The sequence below is a fragment of the Carassius auratus genome, chromosome 18 (genome assembly GCF_003368295.1).
Source record: "Carassius auratus strain Wakin chromosome 18, ASM336829v1, whole genome shotgun sequence".
NCBI classification, from domain to species: Eukaryota; Metazoa; Chordata; class Actinopteri; order Cypriniformes; family Cyprinidae; genus Carassius; species Carassius auratus.
In genome coordinates, this window is record NC_039260.1 from 15,382,449 (window position 1) to 15,402,551 (window position 20,103).

General features: G+C 35.2%; 2 protein-coding genes across 2 annotated transcripts in view; both read left to right on the forward strand.

The window, feature by feature from the left end:
- The window catches only part of LOC113118536 (probable G-protein coupled receptor 149), a 44,015-nt gene extending 33,026 nt beyond the window's left edge, over positions 1–10,989 (forward strand). The window contains exon 4 of the mRNA XM_026287780.1: positions 6,044–10,989. Within this exon, the coding sequence (XP_026143565.1) occupies positions 6,044–6,652 (609 nt within the window). The 3' untranslated portion in view covers positions 6,653–10,989. The remainder of the gene's footprint in view (positions 1–6,043) is intronic.
- Positions 10,990–14,281: 3,292 nt separating this feature from the next.
- The window catches only part of dhx36 (DEAH (Asp-Glu-Ala-His) box polypeptide 36), a 46,862-nt gene continuing 41,040 nt past the window's right edge, over positions 14,282–20,103 (forward strand). The window contains exons 1-9 of the mRNA XM_026287781.1: positions 14,282–14,778; positions 15,188–15,327; positions 15,442–15,679; positions 15,757–15,795; positions 15,971–16,141; positions 16,577–16,656; positions 18,498–18,572; positions 19,362–19,528; positions 19,784–19,865. Coding sequence (XP_026143566.1) covers positions 14,494–14,778; positions 15,188–15,327; positions 15,442–15,679; positions 15,757–15,795; positions 15,971–16,141; positions 16,577–16,656; positions 18,498–18,572; positions 19,362–19,528; positions 19,784–19,865 — 1,277 coding nt within the window. The 5' untranslated portion in view covers positions 14,282–14,493. The remainder of the gene's footprint in view (positions 14,779–15,187; positions 15,328–15,441; positions 15,680–15,756; positions 15,796–15,970; positions 16,142–16,576; positions 16,657–18,497; positions 18,573–19,361; positions 19,529–19,783; positions 19,866–20,103) is intronic.

A 20,103-nucleotide genomic window follows, 5' to 3' on the forward strand; every position in this document is an offset into this window, starting at 1 on the left:
AGGACAATTTTTAATAAAACTCAGATTAGATTTGTCTGAAAGAGGAAAGTCATAAACACCTAGGATGCCTTGAGGGCAAGTAAAACATGGGCTTCTTTTAATTTTTTGGCGAACAAACCCTTTGAACTTAAATTTCCATTTTGTGTGTGTTTGTGTATCATACTTGGGGCTTAAAGTTCTCTGGCACTGTGCTGGATCTCCGGCGTGCGGTGTTCGGGGGCCCAGAAAAACAAGATAGTCATCCTACATTTAAAAACACTTGTCAATACACAGCCTTCACTCTTAACCAAACTAACATAACTAGCCAATTATAAGTTTTTGTTCTTATAAACACGAGACACACATAATAGTATCCAATTGCAGAGTCGCAGCTGATGAATGGAAAAGAAGCCTGGGTCTCAAGCACAGCACATTGAAAAGCTGCAAGGTATGATGGTCAATGTTTTCAATCTAGCATCATATTTACATAAAAAAGCTATTTAAAAAGCAGCAGGGCTTTGTAATCACATCATCTCCATAAGAATAATATGATTGCCTGAATGCATTTACCTGAATTTTTGAAAAGGTCTTGTTCACACATGATTTCTTACCTGCAATTTACCAGTAAACACTGTATGTGTAAAAGGGGCTGTCCTCTGCATTTGTGGTGAGTTTGGGTTGCTTAACGTTTACCTGGGAAAACTCAATTGATTTGTAATGTAAATCATTTAAACCTTTGCCAAAAAAGGAGACTACACCAACATATTTCTAAAAATGCAATTTATTGTACGTCGCTATTTCAAAATACAAGTATCTGACTTTGCATCTGGCCAAATATTAATGTTGAATCATATGAAACATCACCAGGCCATTGGCACCCTCTGCAGGTATTTGTTGTAATATAGGCATTTTGCATTGTATATTTAACTGTGTTGTCCAATAAAACCATGTCCTTGATTTTGATCTTGATTTATTTGAGGCCAATCATTATTGCCTCATCATTTTTGCCTTTATATATAAATATAGTTATATTAAAGACTGTTTTTCACTTAGTTCTATTTGTATAACTAAAAAACATTACATTACTCGCTTGTAAAAATAAGTATATTACTTGATTAGCAAACTAATCATTATTTAAAGCCCTAGATTAGTTCAAACATTTAAAAATACAACTGCGTTGTTTGAATTTTTGTGATTAAAAGACAAATATTTTGTCATTTAAAAAGTATTAAAGGTCCCATTATGTGGATTCTTTATTTATTTATTTTTTTATGTTTCCTGAGGTGTACTTATATTGTTAGTATGATTTTTACATTTATAATTTTGAAATAAAGGAATTTTTATATCCTGATTTTAGCCCTCTGGCTTGAATGCTCTGTGTGAAGGGGCGTGTCTGCTGTGAGACTCAAAGTAAACGCCAACTGTTGTTATTGGCTGACATTTTTGCATTCAAAATGCGTATTACATGTGGAACCCCTCTCAAATACTACTTTTGCCCTTCGAGATTAATGAATCATGGAGGTGTTGATTATAGCATTATTTTTTAGATCTTTTCCCATCACATGAATAGCTGCAATGATGAGCATTGAGTAGAGAGAGTCTGTTTATTGCATGGATGCAGTGATCTCAACAATGCAACACGTTTTCTCTCACAAAATGCTTTCACCACAACTAACAGCAAACACAATATCGACAAGAATACAGTAAGAGCTTTGTTGTGCAGCATAACACCATCATTCATTATAACGGCATTTTGGGCAAGTGTGCAGAGATACTCGTGATGTGTGATTGATAGCTCCGAACAATATAAAGGAAGCGTTCTTTAATAAATGGTAAATAGTAAATTTACCATTTATTAAAGAAATAAAAAAGTGAAGTTGATAATTTAGTCACTTGCTTATTCACTGATGCATAAACAGTATTAAACGATTTAGAAAGAAAGTTTGTGTGAACTTGAATAATTAGCTACACATCAGAAACCATGGGACCTTTAAAATATTGTCTCGTTCTAGTGAACCAAGCATCTTGTCATCATGTATATATTTTTGTCTCACCTTGTGAGCTAAGTGTAATCTCACACCCCTAGTGTCTATAAGCATGAAAAAGCTCATAATTTTCCAAGTGTATAATATAGCTTCCATTCTTAAGGTCAATCAATCAATCAATCACCTTTATTTATATAGTGCTTTAAACAAAATACATTGCGTCAAAGCACTGAACAACATTCATTTGGAAAACAGTGTCTCAATAATGCAAAATGATAGTTAAAGGCAGTTCATCATTGAATTCAGTGATGTCATCTCTGTTCAGTTGAAAATAGTGTCTGTTTTTATTTGCAATCAAGTCAATGATATCGCTGTAGATGAAGTGACCCCAACTAAGCAAGCCAGAGGCGACAGCGGCAAGGAACCGAAACTCCATCGGTGACAGAATGGAGAAAAAAACCTAGGGAGAAACCAGGCTCAGTTGGGGGGTCAGTTCTCCTCTGACCAGACGAAAACCAGTAGTTCAATTCCAGGCTGCAGCAAAGTCAGATTGTGCAGAAGAATCATCTGTTTCCTGTGGTCTTGTCCTGGTGCTCCTCTGAGACAAGGTCTTTACAGGGGATCTGTATCTGGGCTCTAGTTGTCCTGGTCTCCGCTGTCTTTCAGGGCAGTAGAGGTCCTTTCTAGGTGCTGATCCACCATCTGGTCTGGATACGTACTGGATCCGGGTGACTGCAGTGACCCTCTGATTTGGACACAGACTGGATCTCGTGGCCACGGTGACCTCGGAACAAGAGAGAAACAGACAAATATTAGCGTAGATGCCATTCTTCTAATGATGTAGAAAGTACGGTGTTATGTGAAGTGTTTCCGGTTCCGGTTTACCTAATTAATGCAGCCTAAAAAATCCTTTAACGGATTTGGATATTAAAAGCATATTAGTATGTTATGTGTATGCCAGGTTAAAGAGATGGGTCTTTAATCTAGATTTAAACTGCAAGAGTGTGTCTGCCTCCCGAACAATGTTAGGTAGGTTATTCCAGAGTTTAGGCGCCAAATAGGAAAAGGATCTGCCGCCCGCAGTTGATTTTGATATTCTAGGTATTATCAAATTGTCTGAGTTTTGAGAACGTAGCGGACGTAGAGGAGTATAATGTAAAAGGAGCTCATTCAAATACTGAGGTGCTAAACCATTCAGGGCTTTATAAGTAATAAGCAATATTTTAAAATCTATAAATCTATAAAATCTACAATAGTCTAACCTTGAAGTCATAAATGCATGGATTAACATTTCTGCATTTGACATTGAGAGCATAGGCCGTAATTTAGATATATTTTTGAGATGGAAAAATGCAGTTTTACAAATGCTAGAAACGTGGCTTTCTAAGGAAAGATTGCGATCAAGTAGCACACCTAGGTTCCTAACTGATGACGAAGAATTGACAGAGCAACCATCAAGTCTTAGACAGTGTTCTAGGTTATTACAAGCAGAGTTTTTAGGCCCTATGATTAACACCTCTGTTTTTTCTGAATTTAGCAGTAAGAAATTACTCGTCATCCAATTTTTTTTATATCGACTATGCATTCCATTAGTTTTTCAAATTGGTGCGTATCATCAGCATAACAGTGAAAGCTAACACCATGTTTCCTGATGATATCTCCCAAGGGTAACATATAAAGCGTGAAGAGTAGCGGCCCTAGTACTGAGCCTTGAGGTACTCCATACTGCACTTGTGATCGATATGATACATCTTCATTCACTGCTACGAACTGATGGCGGTCACATAAGTATGATTTAAACCATGCTAATGCACTTCCACTGATGCCAACAAAGTGTTCAAGTCTATGCAAAAGAATGTTGTGGTCAATTGTGTCAAACGCAGCACTAAGATCCAATAAAACTAATAGAGAGATACACCCACGATCAGATGATAAGAGCAGATCATTTGTAACTCTAAGGAGAGCAGTCTCAGTACTATGATACGGTCTAAATCCTGACTGGAAATCCTCACATATACCATTATTCTCTAAGAAGAAATATAATTGTGAGGATACCACCTTTTCTAGTATCTTGGACAGAAAAGGGAGATTCGAGATTGGTCTATAATTAACAAGTTCTCTGGGGTCAAGTTGTGGCTTTTTTATGAGAGGCTTAATAACAGCCAGTTTGAAGGTTTTGGGGACATATCCTAATGACAATGAGGAATTAATAATAGTCAGAAGAGGACCTATGACTTCTGGAAGCACCTCTTTTAAGAGCTTAGATGGTATAGGGTCTAAGATACATGTTGTTGGTTTAGATGATTTAACAAGTTTATACAATTCTTCCTCTCCTATAGTAGAGAATGAGTGGAACTGTTCCTCAGGGGGTCTATAGTGCACTGTCTGATGTGATACGGTAGCTGACGGCTGAATGGTTGCAATTTTATCTGGAATTTTAAGGAATTCGGATACATCAGGAAGATAACTTAAAAAGCAGTCTTTTGTGGTAGAAGTGATGGTTCTTCGATACTTGTAACAAGAAGTAGAATTTACAATTTTGGCTATATGAAGTTTACACAGAACTAAATAATGATCTGAGATATCATCACTTGGCTGAATAATTTCAACACTATCAACATCAATTCCATGTGACAGTATTAAATCTAGAGTATGATTTCGACAATGAGTAGGTCCTGAAACATGTTGTCTAACACCAATAGAGTTCAGAATGTCTATAAATGCTGATCCCAATGCATCTTTTTCATTATCGACATGGATATTAAAATCACCAACTATTAAGACTTTATCTGCAGCCAGAACTAACTCGGATGTAAAATCACCAAACTCTTCAATCATATATTAAAGCTGCGGTAGGGAACTTTTGACGCTCTAGCGGTTAATAAACAGAACATCGTAGCTGGAACTACTTCTCTCTGTTTATGTCTATGAAGAATCACAAAGGTACTGGGTTACTCCACCGCGGTATCTCCGAAGCAATCTAAAATAGTCTGAATATAAATACTTATTATAGGTGCACCCTAGTGATTCAGGACAAGCCAAAAACACGGTTTGGAAAATGGATTCATGGTGTACTCGCTTATTATATACATTTTTCTACATTTTGAACACAAACAAAGTTACGGACCGCAGCTCTGATTGGTTATTTTTTACCGGGAGCGATGGAGTTTCTGCAAATGGCAATAGGACCACTGGGAGGAGCCAGAGGAGCTTGATTTTTTTCACAGATTATCTGTCTCATATTCTACTGTCAGGACATAATGACAGGTTTAATAAATATGTAAAAAATATTTTTTACAAAAGTTCCCTACAGCACCTTTAATAATTAAAAAAAGAGTTTGAATAAGGAAAGCGATAACTTTGTCATAGTATCCAATTTTAAAGTTGTCACAGTTATTGCATTCTTTGAATGTGTTGCACTATATTTGTGTCTGTTTTATTTTATTAGTTAATTTTTTTTATTAGAATCTGAAAGATAATAAAAATATTGATTGATAAGTGAAATCTGATTTTAGTCCTTGAAAACCAAAAAAAGTATCTGCAGTATCTGTATGAACCTAGTTTAAGTTACCAGTTCTTGGACCATTTTAATGTTTTTGTTGTTGTTTGTATATTTCCTATTTTATATGCATTACACAGTATTTAATTTACCATTATTTCTTTTGAACAAAACAACTTTACAAATTTCATGTTTTAGATTGTAGGTCACCTTGTACCGTCAACGACAAAGCTAACCAGTAAAACTTATATCAAAAGCATGTTACACGTGTTTGCACCATATTGTAGTTTGTAAACTTTCTTGGTGTTGCTTTTTTCAAATATCCTGCCATAATCTGTAGCCTGGGCCTGTCAAGGGCTCATGGCAATGGCAGATATGTTACAAGTTATTTTTAAATAATGTTCTTTTTTTTTGTCTTTTTTTTTTTGTCTGGTAAATAACCCTGTGTATGTGTCCACTTCCTCAACCCCTAACCCCCTGAAAAAAATTGAGGCTTAGGATTTTTTTTAGCTTTAACCCCTGCATACTGTTTGGCACTTGACTTGACAGCATGTCTCCCTGTCTTTTCATTTCCAAACAGAGATCCACAGCTGGGTTAGCCATTCCATTATGTGCCTTCCAGGGCACCGTTTCCCTCCATGCCCCCACAGGAAAAACACTGTCCCTCTCCACCTATGAAGTCAGCAGCGATGGCCTGAAGATCTCCCCAAACAATGCCAAGAAAGTTGAGGTGTACCGCTCCAAATCGGTGGGTCATGAACCTAGCGCTGAAGAGCGTAACTCAAGCACTGGGGGTGGTGGAGTTGGAGTAGGGTGCGGAGTCGCAGACACCAACGTAAAAATTCACCTGGAGGTTCTGGAGATCTGCGACAATGAGGAGGCCATGGACAGTGTGTCTATTGTCTCCAATATCAGCCAATCATCCACACACGCACGCTCACCTTCACTACGCTACTCTCGTCGCGAGAACCGCTTTGTCTCGTGTGACCTAGGTGAAACAGCCTCATACTCGCTGCTGATCCCTACAAGTAACCCGGATGCGGACAACATTAACATCCACATTCCAGATACAGTGGAAGCACACAGACAGAACAGCCGAAGACAGCACCAGGAGGCTGGAGGTTACCAGGAAGAGATACAGCTGCTTAATGAAGCCTATAGGAGGCAGGCAGGTGATCAGGGGAACTGAAGTAACCAGAAACACCAGGATAGGCCAACTGGCTAAGAAATCCTTAGGAAGAAGTGTAGAAGGTTTGGATGAAATATTATGATGAAGGCTCATAGTGTTGTAAGGTCAAGGTAGATTAAAGCACCCAGACTCAAAAGTATTATCATCTAAGCACAACTAGAGTTAGCAGCGATCAGTCGCAATGTGAAAATCAATGAGAGATATTAGTGTGCTAAACTGTTTGTTTTAGTAAGCAATTGTGGGATTAAAATGATGCATGATGAGATGTAAATGGCTTTAGAATTAAAATTCAAGGTTAGCATGCCATAAGGAAGAGCTGGAGGTTTGGAAAGGAAAGTGATTTATTTTATAACATGCAACTAAAATGTGATCAGAGAGGCAACAAATCTCATGATGAGACAAAGTGTTGGTTTGTTTGGATTTGCCCTTGATTTCAAGCCTCTAGAATGATAGATTGGGGGTTACTGCAGTAATGTCTACTCTCAGATGTCTTACTTTGAATGAAGCTCCGGAGAATAAAGCTGAAACACTTGAGTGGATGAAAGTGACGTATATGCTGAAATGAAGGTTATTGGGTACAAAGTAGGAAGAATGGACTTAACTCGCTTCTCAGATATTCTGTCATATATTGAATGCAAATGTAAGTGCATAGACTGAAAAGCTTCAGAAGAGAGCTCAATAGAGAAGGATAAATACTGTCACGAGCACTGTATGTGCATTTGTGGTGAGACCGACAACGAACAGGATTGCGAGGGCGTGTGTACAAGGAAAATAAATAAATAAAATAAATACATTTTAGTATTCCAGCTCAGGCAGAAACCATATGGCATACTGAAATAAATCATTCCAAATGTGTACATTGCATTTTTTTTTTTTTAGGTTGCTCTGCATAAAATAGTCAAGGTGTATCCCTGACTGTGTCTCAAATGTATGTGTGACTTTAAAGGAATGTTCTGGGTTAAGCAAAAGTTAACTTGCACTTGTGGTACAATTTTGATTTTGCCCTCCCATTCATTTTAAAAAAGCAGACATCATGATAACAGAGAGATAAAAAAAGAGTATATATATTTACTCATGTTATGTATATATTATACTCATGTAAATGTAAAAATGTATATGTAAAAAATAATCAAACAAAAAGTAAACCATGTGATCAAAAACACAGACAAATCTATTTTGTGTAAATTTCACTGTAAAGAATTTTTGTAATTTTTCACAAAGCTAAAATACCACACACAGTTTCTGCCAATCTCGTGTTGATCTCGTGTACCTGTAGAGTATGTAACGCTTCGGGTCGTGACCGCATCACATTCTCGGGTCTGCTTTCTTTTTCTAATGCATTTTGATTGCATTCTAATGCAGTTATTAATTAAGTTTTTAGAAAGTGAGTGAGAGAGACAGAGACATACAGTGAAAGAGAAAGAGAGAGAGAGCTTGTGTGAATTAGGCTAAATCTGTGCGTCTCTAAACAGCAACAGTTATTACCTCGCTAGTGAGAAGTGTTGTGTAACCTTTAAGTTGCTACACTATATAGGCTAACTGATAAAATCATCAGCACAGTGCTAGATCAGCCAGTGTGCATGCACAGTCCTGAGCGCACATATCAGAGCACTGACTGTTTCTATAGCAACCGGGACTTCTAACGGCAGCTACAGTGACCAGCTGACTTTACCGATTAGAGATTGGCTTTTCATTCAGAAGGCGGGGCTTCCTGTGATTGAGCGGCCATATCGAGCATTGCATTTTTGCCCTTTCAAGACGACAACAAAAGTGACATGTCTTGGGTATTCTATATAGTCTTTAGTTATTACATAATTATCCAAAGTGATATGGAACTGTAATGCGGTCAAGAGAGCTGACTGGAACTACGTTTGCCGTACCCCTAAAAATAATTGCACGCCTCAGAATGTTCATCAGCCGAGCATTTAACAGCCCCGTAGTATAATACTGCATTCTTCATATCTTTGAAGAGTCTTTAGTTTTGTAAGATTTTTAAAAAGACAGATACAGATATACTGCTTCTCAATCAAGCAGTCCGGATCCTGAGGTAGAGCCCTGCACGGGCCCCATATTTAGGCCTGAGCCCTGCCCCGAACCATGATGCTCAGGCCCGAGCTGTGCCCGACAGCTTATCAGAATGACCAGCCCGAGCCCGCTCTTTCTCCCAAAACTGCTAATACTACTGTTTCAGCTATTAAAAATAGTTCAGTTTTGCATGTAATAGCAAAGTGATTATATTTAGTTTCGTTTTTTTTATCAAGTTAATTTTCGAAAAGTTATTTTTTCTTGTTCGTTAAATATAAGTTTTTGTTTTTTAAAGTAATGACCAAGTAGCCAGCGGCAGACAGTAAGCTGATCATATGTTTGATCAATTTAGCCTTCTCAAATCATCACAACTTGCCTAAAATAAAATCTATACATATACTAAAACAGTTAATGTATAACAATGTTCAAAGTTGAACCTAGATAAATGTGCGCTATATCCAATAGTTTGTGAGGCGCTTTGCAGGACATGGAGTCACCAGCATTATCACTTTGCATGTTTTCCGTGGATACACCGTCATTTTTGCTCATAAGGAAAGAGAAATTCATCAGTCATAACTGTAAAGGGTCTACTTTCATTTTAGTTCACTCACAATGTCAACAAAAGGTTGTGCTTTTATAAAATAAAGAAAACAAACATAATGTGCTTTTTGCCGTCTGGTCTTGAATAGGAGCGCTTCACAAAAATAAACTGAAACTCAGTGAAAATATGCATCATGGACACATATATATGTCTATAGAAAGCTTTAAATTACTACTTAATGAAATAAAACATATCGAAAACAAAAACTATTTTATTATAATCCCATATAGATGCATTTCTTAAAGGCGTGTCTAATGAGGAGATAGCGAGTACTGCACATGACCAATTGGCTCGTTGTTTGTCATGGTAATCAAATCAAATCTCTTTCAAAATGCAGCTTTTCCTGAAGCATTGGGAACTTTTAATAACTCCCCACACTCCAACTTCTCCCTGATGCTCTGCATGGTTAACTGTCACCTATATTCTAATGCGTGTGTATATGCGTTGCGTATTGCATTGACGATGTATAATATTTATAATAGCCTATAATCATTATAACAGTATTTCATAAGGTAGCCTATGTGTGCTTTGCATGTAAATGGGTACAATAAAAGGAGCGAGCTAAATCAGCTCTAGCCCGATCTGTAAAAAAAAAAAAAGAATGGCCCGAGCCTGGTCCAAATGGACTCGACGGGCTTGCAGACCTCTATTCTGAGGGCGTGCCGTGGGTGGAGCTAAAGAGTCACAAGCATGCAAAGCATTTGAAGCAATCATCTGCAAAGCAGTGACATCAACATAAACGTAACAGGAATAAAAACTTAATTGACTTTAATATGGCTAAAAATCAGATCCAGACCTTTGTGATGTCATACAGGGCCAAAAAACTATATGAAACTTATACAAAACCTGAATTGTGTCTTTGGCATATAAATACGTCCAGCTCGTTTTTTTGAGACGTTGGTCATGTTTAGCATGAGAATCCAACTCTGCACTGTAAATAAGTCAGAACACATGAAATAGTATTAGACATCCCCTTTAAAGAAAACTAGGGAAAAAGTTCTAATTAATTATTCAACATGCCACAAATGCTGTTGATTACTTGCATTAGGCCCAGAATATTCCTTTAATTGTAATCTTAGTATGGATATGTAAATGCTGTATATATGCTTGCTTCTGTATGTGGGTATTTCTACATCTTTTTTGTTGTACTAAAGCCCTAAACTTGTGTTCTTTTTTATATGCATTCCCAACATGACTGCTGAGAAAAAGCAAAAGAGATTCTGTCAATGAAACATTCCACAAATGTACACTTGAGCGTGATGCATGAGCCTATTTTAGGTTATAATTTGTGTGCAAATGTGCTAATTTTTGAGCCACTTAGGAATTTTCAGCGCACTGCTTCTGCAATCAGAAACATGATCCTGGCCACTCGCTTGCATTTAATAGTGGCATATATTCAGCTCTCAAATGGACCATTCATGGACGATTCAGTGGAATTTTGATTTGAGCTCTGCTGTATCAGTATGTGAATATGAATACTCGAATATGAGTATTTAAAAGTGTGAATATTAATTGCGAAAGCCATTCGTGGAGGCTCATGTAGCTCAAATAACTCTAATATCTAATATTTTACTGTAGATATAATTTCTTGTCATTTTGAAATGTCCAATGTCTTTCTGAGTGTTTATCTATGTGTTATGTATTTAGAATAGCAGATTATTTGTCTTAGCCTTGTGTTTTCAAGCAGCAAAATAGCTAAGGCATAATGCTATAAAATATTTTCATCAATCCTGTGTTCTCATTAAAGATTTATTCACAGAAAATTGCCTCATTCAAGAGTTTAGATGGGTTTATTCCCATTTATGTGCAACAGCTCTTCACTGAAACAACTCCCATGGTCTCTTTATAAATTATCCACATCTGCAAATGGGACAGAAATACCCAAGTCTGAATGTTTCTGAGATCGCAAACTACTCTTGCAAAGTTAAAGGTTCCATTTTGTGCAAGAACAGAAAGAGTTCAATATCCACAATTGCATTTTTCTCCTTGTTTTTTTTTTTTTTTTTTTTTTTTTTTTTTCATACTATAGTAAAATAATCTACTATTTGCTTAGTGTAGGGGAGTATGGGGCTAGTTCTCAGAGTCGATATCTCACTTATTAAAAAAGGTTTTCAGTCATTCTCTTTTGAAAAAGAAATGAATTTAATTCTAATAAATGTATTGTATTTTAAATCTTAAAAGTTTATTAAAAAACACTCTTGCAGATAATGTAATACCAGGAAAATTTCTTTTGAAAAGTACAATTTTGTAATAGTGAAATTAAAAAGCTGATTTTAATTTTAACATTTAACATTATTTATTTTAATAATCTTTTTGCTTATTATAAAGTCAAGCTTTTAAGTATACATTTATTGATGTGTTTAATAACAAAATTGTTTTTACATTTTAAATATACTAAATTGTAACTTCATGATGATAAATGTGTAATTACAATTGTCTGTTTTTAATTTTCTGTTGAACTTGTGTCATGTATTTGAAAATATTCAAATATATGACACAATTTTAACAGAAATTACATTGAAATATATTTTAAGACAATAAAACTCATTATGAAATTACATATAAAGATATATTTAAGTCCCATGGCAAGTCCTATGGGCCAAAAAGCACAACATTCAGCTTATTGTATTTAAACTAAAATTACAAATGAAAATATTACATTCAGTGTGCATTAAAAAAAGTACATAGTTTAAGTATTTTCCCTTTCTTTTAAAGGCTAATAAATTGTACTTCTTTTAAACAAAGTTACATTCTACTGCACAAATGTTTGTGTTTCATCTCAGCTATTCCCCCACCCCCTCTAAAATCTTTACAAGTGCCTGACATTCAGATTGAGTTTTTAAAGCAATTAACTGTGAGTTACATCTAAAGCTATCAGTAGATGTTATAGTGAGAGAAAGATTGACAGGCTACTGAAAATAGGGGTGTTAAATTAGCAGAGAGTGACAGAGGTGGTGATTAAAGAGTAAAGTAAGAACAAGATGCTCCACAACATTAATAAAAAAGATCTGGAACAACCTATTACTTCCTGCTTCTGTACCACATTTATCCTAAAATAATACCTTTTAATCCCTCACTGACAGACATGACACACACACACACTCACTCACTCTCTTCACAGCTTGTCACATCCTGTCAAAGACATCAGTGTCAGAGACCCCCAACTCCCTTGACTGCTTAATAATGTAAAGACGTGTGCCTCAGAGTAATACCATTGGTCTGTGGGTGGACTGTAAACCTAGTTAGCCACTGTGTAAATCTTTTTCTCAAGAAAAAAACACATGCTAGTATCCTAGCAATTATACATGTTATATTTTAGAAGATGATCTTTTCTTTCCTTTTTTTTTCCCAGACAGTTTCCAAAATCATCTAAAAACAAAAAAAAAAAAAGCATGTGAGCAGCTATGCTAGTATTTTAGCAGGCTGTTCATACAATCTTAAAATCAGTTTTTAAAATGAATGTACACTTTTATTTCAATAATTTTGTATAATTTTCTGCCTTTAAACAAAACAATAATGATATTATGTGCATAAGCCAATTGGAGTAGCATTCAACAACTGCCTGAAGCCAGATGCTCAAAAGAGGTAAACATAGCTAATTTTGTTAATTCCAAGGTTTGTTTTTATTTATTTATTTATTTATTATTTTGCTCTGGAATACAGCAGGAAACAGGAAATAACTTCTCTTCTACTTGGATTTATAAGATTACACAATCAATGTTGTTTGTGTGAACATAATTCATGTATCTAGGTTTTGAAATGAACATTACACGTATTCACGATGACACTGCTGTTTTGGGAAGCCATATGTTTTGTGTGTAATTTTATGTTATAACAAAAACTATTTATTTAATTATATATTTTTCTTTGCAGTCATTTTAAATAAATAAACATGGCTACTTAATATCTGTTGGCTAGTTTTGGCCACTTCTGGTCAGACTGGGAGACATGTTAAAACTAGCTAAAACTATGTTGGGCTGGATTAAGCAGTAAATTAAATATTTGTACAAATTATTTAATTATACTTGATTCACTTCTGTTTCAGTTTTTATAACCATTTCTTACTATGTATAAGTAATATATATATATATATATATATATATATATATATATATATATATATATATATATATATATATATATATATATATATATATATATATATATATATATATATATATATATATATATATATTACAGTGTGTTGGCAGTGTTATTTATTTTTATTTATTTATTATATATATTTTTAATGATTACTGATAAACTACTGCCATTTGATTCATATTATTTGTTATTTATTTTCAGTTTAGTTAAATAATGCCCGAATTTATGTATAGGTAATTTGTTTAATATATTTAAGTTTTAGTTTAATTTATTTTGTGTTATTTTAATATTTCAACAAACTAAATGTGAATGAAATAATATATATATTCTGTATGTATGTGTGTGTTTGTATGTGATCGTACATACACATATGTAGTTTTTTTTTTGTTGGCTTAGTGTTATGTTAGGATCTTTATTATACTCAAACCTTTTGTTCTTTAATATTTGGAATTTTTGTTAGCTTTATTTTCAGTTTTTCATTTAAATGTTACGTTTTGAAATTTTGTTGTATGCATTTGTAATTTTCATTTAATTTCTATATTTTTAAAATGTTTAGGTAGTATTTAGTAGCTTTAGTTTTGGATCTGTTTCTAGTTGTTTTAATATTACAATTGATTGCTTCTGTTGTCCTCATTTGTAAGTCGTTTTGGATAAAAGTGTCTGCTAAATGATTAAGTAAATAATAATAATTATATATATATATATATATATATATATATATATATATATATATATATATATATATATATATATATATATATATATATATATACCTCAAGTCTATCTATAATTGATTAGGATTTGGGAAAGGAGAAGGGGAAAAATCAAGTGACAGTAGCATTGGTTTGAATTTCGATTTACAGCGCATGCGCAGCCAGTACCAATCGCACTGCAAGACGTCATTATTCCTCGCCTCGGATAAAACCTGTTCGTCATAAATGTACGACAGTAAAGATATTTGAGAAAATAGCGTTATGTTGGTGTGTAAAACATAGTAATAAATTACATTCAGTGGCATCTTAACATTTTATCATCTTTGAACCTGCATCAGAACTATAACAGCGGCTCCAGTTAATAGGATCACTGTCCGGTGTTTTGTGAGTCCAGCGGCATGAATCATGGGTATGGTAATAGACGTGGTCGGAGAGGAGGGAGTCGGAGGTTCGGAGATGGAGGTTCCAGGTGGGATGGAGGGGCTGGATCCAGCGGAGGTGGAGGATACACGAGGAGCTCCGACTGGGACTCAAGGGAAAAGCAGGGACATGGAGTAGAAGGAGCTGGAGGTGGAGGTGGAAGAGGAAGAGGCAAACATCCACCCCATTTGAAGGGTCGAGAAATAGGACTGTGGTATGCCAAATGGGGTGGAATCAAAAGATCCGAGGCTGAGAGGACATCTGTGAGTTGGATGCGGTTGCAAAAATTATTTGATTATTATGAACAATTTGTTATATTTTAAGCAATATAAGTTAGTTGAAATACAGTACTTGATAACGTGTTTTATAATATTGCTATTAGAAAGCTGCAACATGAGTCAGTGGCTGGCATAATAAGATATTTGTAATGCATATCAATAACAAATAAATGGACACAAAAGGTCTGAATTATAAAAAAAAAAAAATAACTATGCGATTAACATTACAGAAGGAGGTCATCATGTATACTGTAACATTGGTCAGTTTTCTAAGAAATTCATGCTTGAGCACAGTTTCTATTTGAAAACAAATTTCAGGTATTTAAGCAAAAGCCTATTAATCAAAATTATTTTTAAGATCATGAGAACGTCTGAGTATGGTGTGTCATTTCAGAGGGCTGTTGTTCAGATGGATGAACAGCGAGAGCAGCACATTACTCAGCTGCTGAACTCTGTCCAGAGAGATGCAGGCAGAGATGCGGACCCCTCTACATCTCAGAGCTGGAGGGTGAAGCAGGAGCCCAGTGGCCACAGGTGCAAATATTGCATAATCATTAGGGTTAACATATATTTATGGAAATCATGGATATATTAAATAATTATACAATTGCCTTTTCCAGACTTAACAGAATTGTGTCTGCCTTCCAGTTACTTTGATGGAGATGATCCACCAGAACCTCAGAACATTGTAAAAGTGCCAAAAATTGAGCCTAAAGAGGAGAAACAGGAGAATAAGGATGAGTCAGGAGCAAGTGTGAAAGAAGAACTTAATGAGACTGACTTGGAGTACTTATTCCAAGATGTTGGGCGGATACCCTCCCTGGATGAGGAGCTCAAGAAAGATCAGAAGAAGAAAAACGATAATGCTAGATACCTTGATATGCTGGTGAGACAGATTTTTTTTTATTAATCCTTGACACTTTTGCCAACGGCCTAGCTTTACTGTGGCATTTCCTTTTTCAGAAATTCAGAGAGAAGCTGCCTTCCTATGGAATGAGAGAGGTAAATATCACCTTTTGTGATTGCTGCTTGTGCATAAACAGGGTCTGTATGTGTATGAATGGTATGTTTTAACCTCTTTGAGTCTATAGTTTTAATGTGTAATAGCAGTTAGCTATCACCCATTGGAAGTTATAGTTTGTAGTTGATGCCCCTTTCTGTCTTTGTCTTACTGTAGGAGCTGGTTAGGCTGATCAGTTCTAATCAGGTACTGGTAATCAGTGGAGAGACTGGCTGTGGGAAGACCACCCAGGTTACTCAATTCATCCTTGATGACTTCATTGAGAAGGGCATGGGCTCTCTCTGCAGGGTGGTTTGCACACAGCCAAGGCGTATCAGCGCCATATCTGTAAGTACAAGATGCTGTCTGCATATCTTTGATCACAAATATAGTTAATACAGTAATATTGTGAGTAATTTTTTTTTCTGTTTTAATATATTTCAGAATGTAATTTATTCCCACTGAATTGGAAACATTTCTTATTATTGTCAATGTTGAAGAATCAGCGTTGAATCAGTTGTGCTGATCTATATTTTTGTGGAAATCATGAAACCTTTATTTTAGATTATTTGGTTAATATAATGCTGGAAGGAAAAGCATTTATTTAAAATTAAATTATTTTGTCCTTTTTTTATTTTTTCTCCTTGATTAGACCAAAACTTAAAGTAAAAAGTGGCACAGCTTATCCCACTCTTCATACATATTTTGTATAGTATCTGTATTTTCTTTTCATTTTTTTTCTTTTTGGAACAATGTATGGTTAAGAGTATATACTTTGGTTAGGTTGCAGAGAGAGTGGCTGCAGAAAGGGCAGAGTCTGTTGGAGAGGGGAATTCCTGTGGGTATCAGATCCGTCTGCAGAGGTGAGTAATCAGATCTGCAGATCATTCTTAAAGGCAGGGCCTAAAACAAATTTTTTGCCGAATCTGCCAATGGCTGATGAAATGATCAAATATATTGTGTGTGTGTGTGTGTGTGTGTGTGTGTGTTTGTCTGTATGTATGTATGTATGTATATATATATTATATATATATATAAAACAGGCAGCTATTACTACTACAATAAGTAAACATATTTACACTGTTTTAAATTTGTCCTGCTGGTGCATTTTCCCTAAATTTTCCCTATTAAGTATATCCATTCAACATTGCAGTATAATTGAAAGCTAGTATTTGTAACATTTAATTAGCTCTGAAATAGGGCAAATGCAGAAGAGCTCGAGAGGCAGTATAAAATATGGTGCACCACCACCTGCATCTCTCCCTTCTTGACAGGGAGACAAAAAATAAAAAAAAAACTCAATTGAGTTGCAGAACTCAAAACTTTTTATAAAACAAATTTTTGAAACTAAGCTGCATAAAAATCACACTCAGAAATCGGTGACAACAAAAGGATAAATACACACTACTGAGATTTCAAATAAATGCAGCCTTGATGAGAATAAGAGACTTCTTTAAAAAACATTAAAGGTCTTTCTGATCCCAAATCTTTGAATGGTACTCATAAATATATATGATAGTTATAAATATATTGTATTGTGACATTTTCACATTTACTCCCCAATTCTTATTCCCCTTATGCATTTGAATGTTTTCTCTCCTTTATTCTCATTCGTAACTATAGATTCTCATTTGTTTTGAGATGAGATGTTTTGAGATGTCTTAAAAGAGGGGCACAAAGTTCCTTTCAAGTGTTTCCGCACTGGACTTTAAATAGAGAAGGAAAGAGGTGAAGAGAAGTAAAGGTGTGAATGGCCTCTGTAGGCCATGAAAGGTTAATATGTGCAGGACCTCTCACTTTTTCTTGTTTTTTTTTGTCTTCTCTTCCTCACTTATATATCAATCTAAAGCTTTTGGTGCTAACAGGCACATTTCCCTATTGCCCTCATATGAGTGTCTGTGGTATGTGAGAATATTTAGCATAGTCTTCTGAAATCTTCTGAATTGTTAGGGGTTATCTGCGTTATGTAAAACAGAGAATTAATTCACAAACCTCATTGTTTAGCTGATTCTTCCTCCTCTATGAGAGAATAACAAGTCTTATGTGTATTAATAATGTGCCTTAGACATTTTTTCTTAAAGGGGTAGTTCACCTCAAGAAAAAATTCAGTCGTTTTTTGTTCACCGTTGGGTCATTTCAGATTACTTATAGGACTGTGTGTTCTGGGGAAACACATAGTCTTTTCAATGCAGTTAAAACAACAGATTTAATTTATTAGTTTCATATGAAACATATATTTTCAAAGTCTTTTGAAGCAATTGTAGTTTTCGTAAGGGAAATTAAATTGTATTATATGGCACTTGCTGTATAGACCACTATTAAGATGCTTTATGGTTGCTTTTGGAAGTTTGACAGTCCTATATAAATTTCATTATGCCAAAAATGGTGGTCAGGATATTCTGCATTTTTCTTGTCTTTTAGAATTTATTGAAAACATTTAATGTATTTGTTAATTATTTAAAAATTTAATTTTTATTTTCATTTTTAATTTAATTCATTCATTATTTATTTAGCCTATTCATTCATTGGTTTATCTTTATTTAAGTAGGATATGTTCATGTTTTTATGGTGTGTAGTATGTTGATTTTTAGAATCGTAATTTATTTTAATATTGAAATTGAAATGAAATTCATTTTTACTCTGACTTTTCCCATTTTATGCCTCCTCCTTTTCTCCCCCCTCATCCTCTGGCACTGCTTTGCAGTCGGTTACCACGGAAACAAGGCTCAGTGTTGTATTGTACTACAGGCATTATTCTTCAGTGGCTCCGCTCAGATCCGTAAGTGTTCTACACCTCTTTTTCTCCACTCCACTCTGCCCCCCCCCCCCCCCCATCCTCTATCTGTCTGCTTTGACTTGTCTTTACCCTGTGCGATGAGTCGGTGTTTAATCAGTAATCAGTCAGTGTGCAGGGTGCAGCATGCACTTATACATACTCAAAGCAATGCCAAACATATAATTGCACATACATTCAGTATGATTGACTGACTCACTCATATATTCTCTGCTTCAGCAGCTGCAGAGGGGAGATGCCTACAGTAACGTTCACCATGCCTCTTAGCTTGACTCATCCACTCAGACAGCTTTTACTGCAACCCACATAGAAAACATATTATGCACTGTCGTGTTTTTTTTTTTCTCTGATCCCTTCTGTTTTACTGCTGACATATTCATACACACAGAAGTCCCAGATAGAAGCTTGTTAGGAATCTGAATGCTGTCACTTTGGTTACACTTACAGAGTCAGTGTTTGGGATTGACAACAGTGTTTTCTAACAGCTGCGACTCAAATTTCCCTGTTCAGAAAGAAGCTTACAGGAATGGCTCGAATACTGTCTGTAGTAACTGAAATGAATATTGTTTTTGATTCTTGCAGTATCCATAAAGCCTTTAACCATGTGTGGCCTTCAGGATATATCATAGTTGTCAGTTAGGAGTGGGTCGCTTCAGATCATCAGCGCTTCAGGAATCTTTCTTGTTTTTGCTCTAGTTATATCTTCTCTCCCATTCACAAATATGGAAAAAAATCTGTCCTTTTCTTAAGCTCTCTTTTTTTTCTTTCCATCAGATATCTTTCAAGCATAAGTCATCTGGTCCTGGATGAAATTCATGAGAGGAGTCTTCAGTCTGATGTTCTTCTCACCATCGTGAAGGACCTGTTAACTGCTCGAGAAGACCTAAAAGTAATCCTCATGAGTGCCACGCTTAATGCTGAGAAATTCAGCAAATATTTCAGTAAGAGAAATAACATATTGTCTTCAGATCATTAAGATTGATTGATTTGCAGCATTTGTTTAACTTTGTTTATAATATAATGTGTATATAATAAAAGTTCTCTGTATTCTTTAAAGGAACACAATATGCCTAGCGTAGTGGTAATGACTGAGATAATGGCTTTAGCATTCAAGGGGGAAAGTCATATTATGAAAAATTTAAATCCAACCAAGCAAAAAGAAAAAACATGCATGTGACAGATTTATACTCCTACAGATAATTGTTCCATGATCCATATTCCTGGATACACATACCCAGTGAAAGAGTACTTACTGGAGGATGTGGTGGAATTGCTTAGGTGAGCTCATTTACAGTTTTCTGGAATATTAACAAAAGTGTCATTCAAAATGTGGGTCAGTAAGAAATTATGAGAAATTAATACGTTCCTGCAGCAAGGATACATTCAATTGACTAAAAGATTTCTGTTTCTATTTAAATGTTTTTTTCATTCAGCATCGAAAATACATTTTGGTCCAAAAATAACAAAAATTACGACTTTATTCAGCATTGTCTTCTCTTCCAGGCCTGTTGTGAGT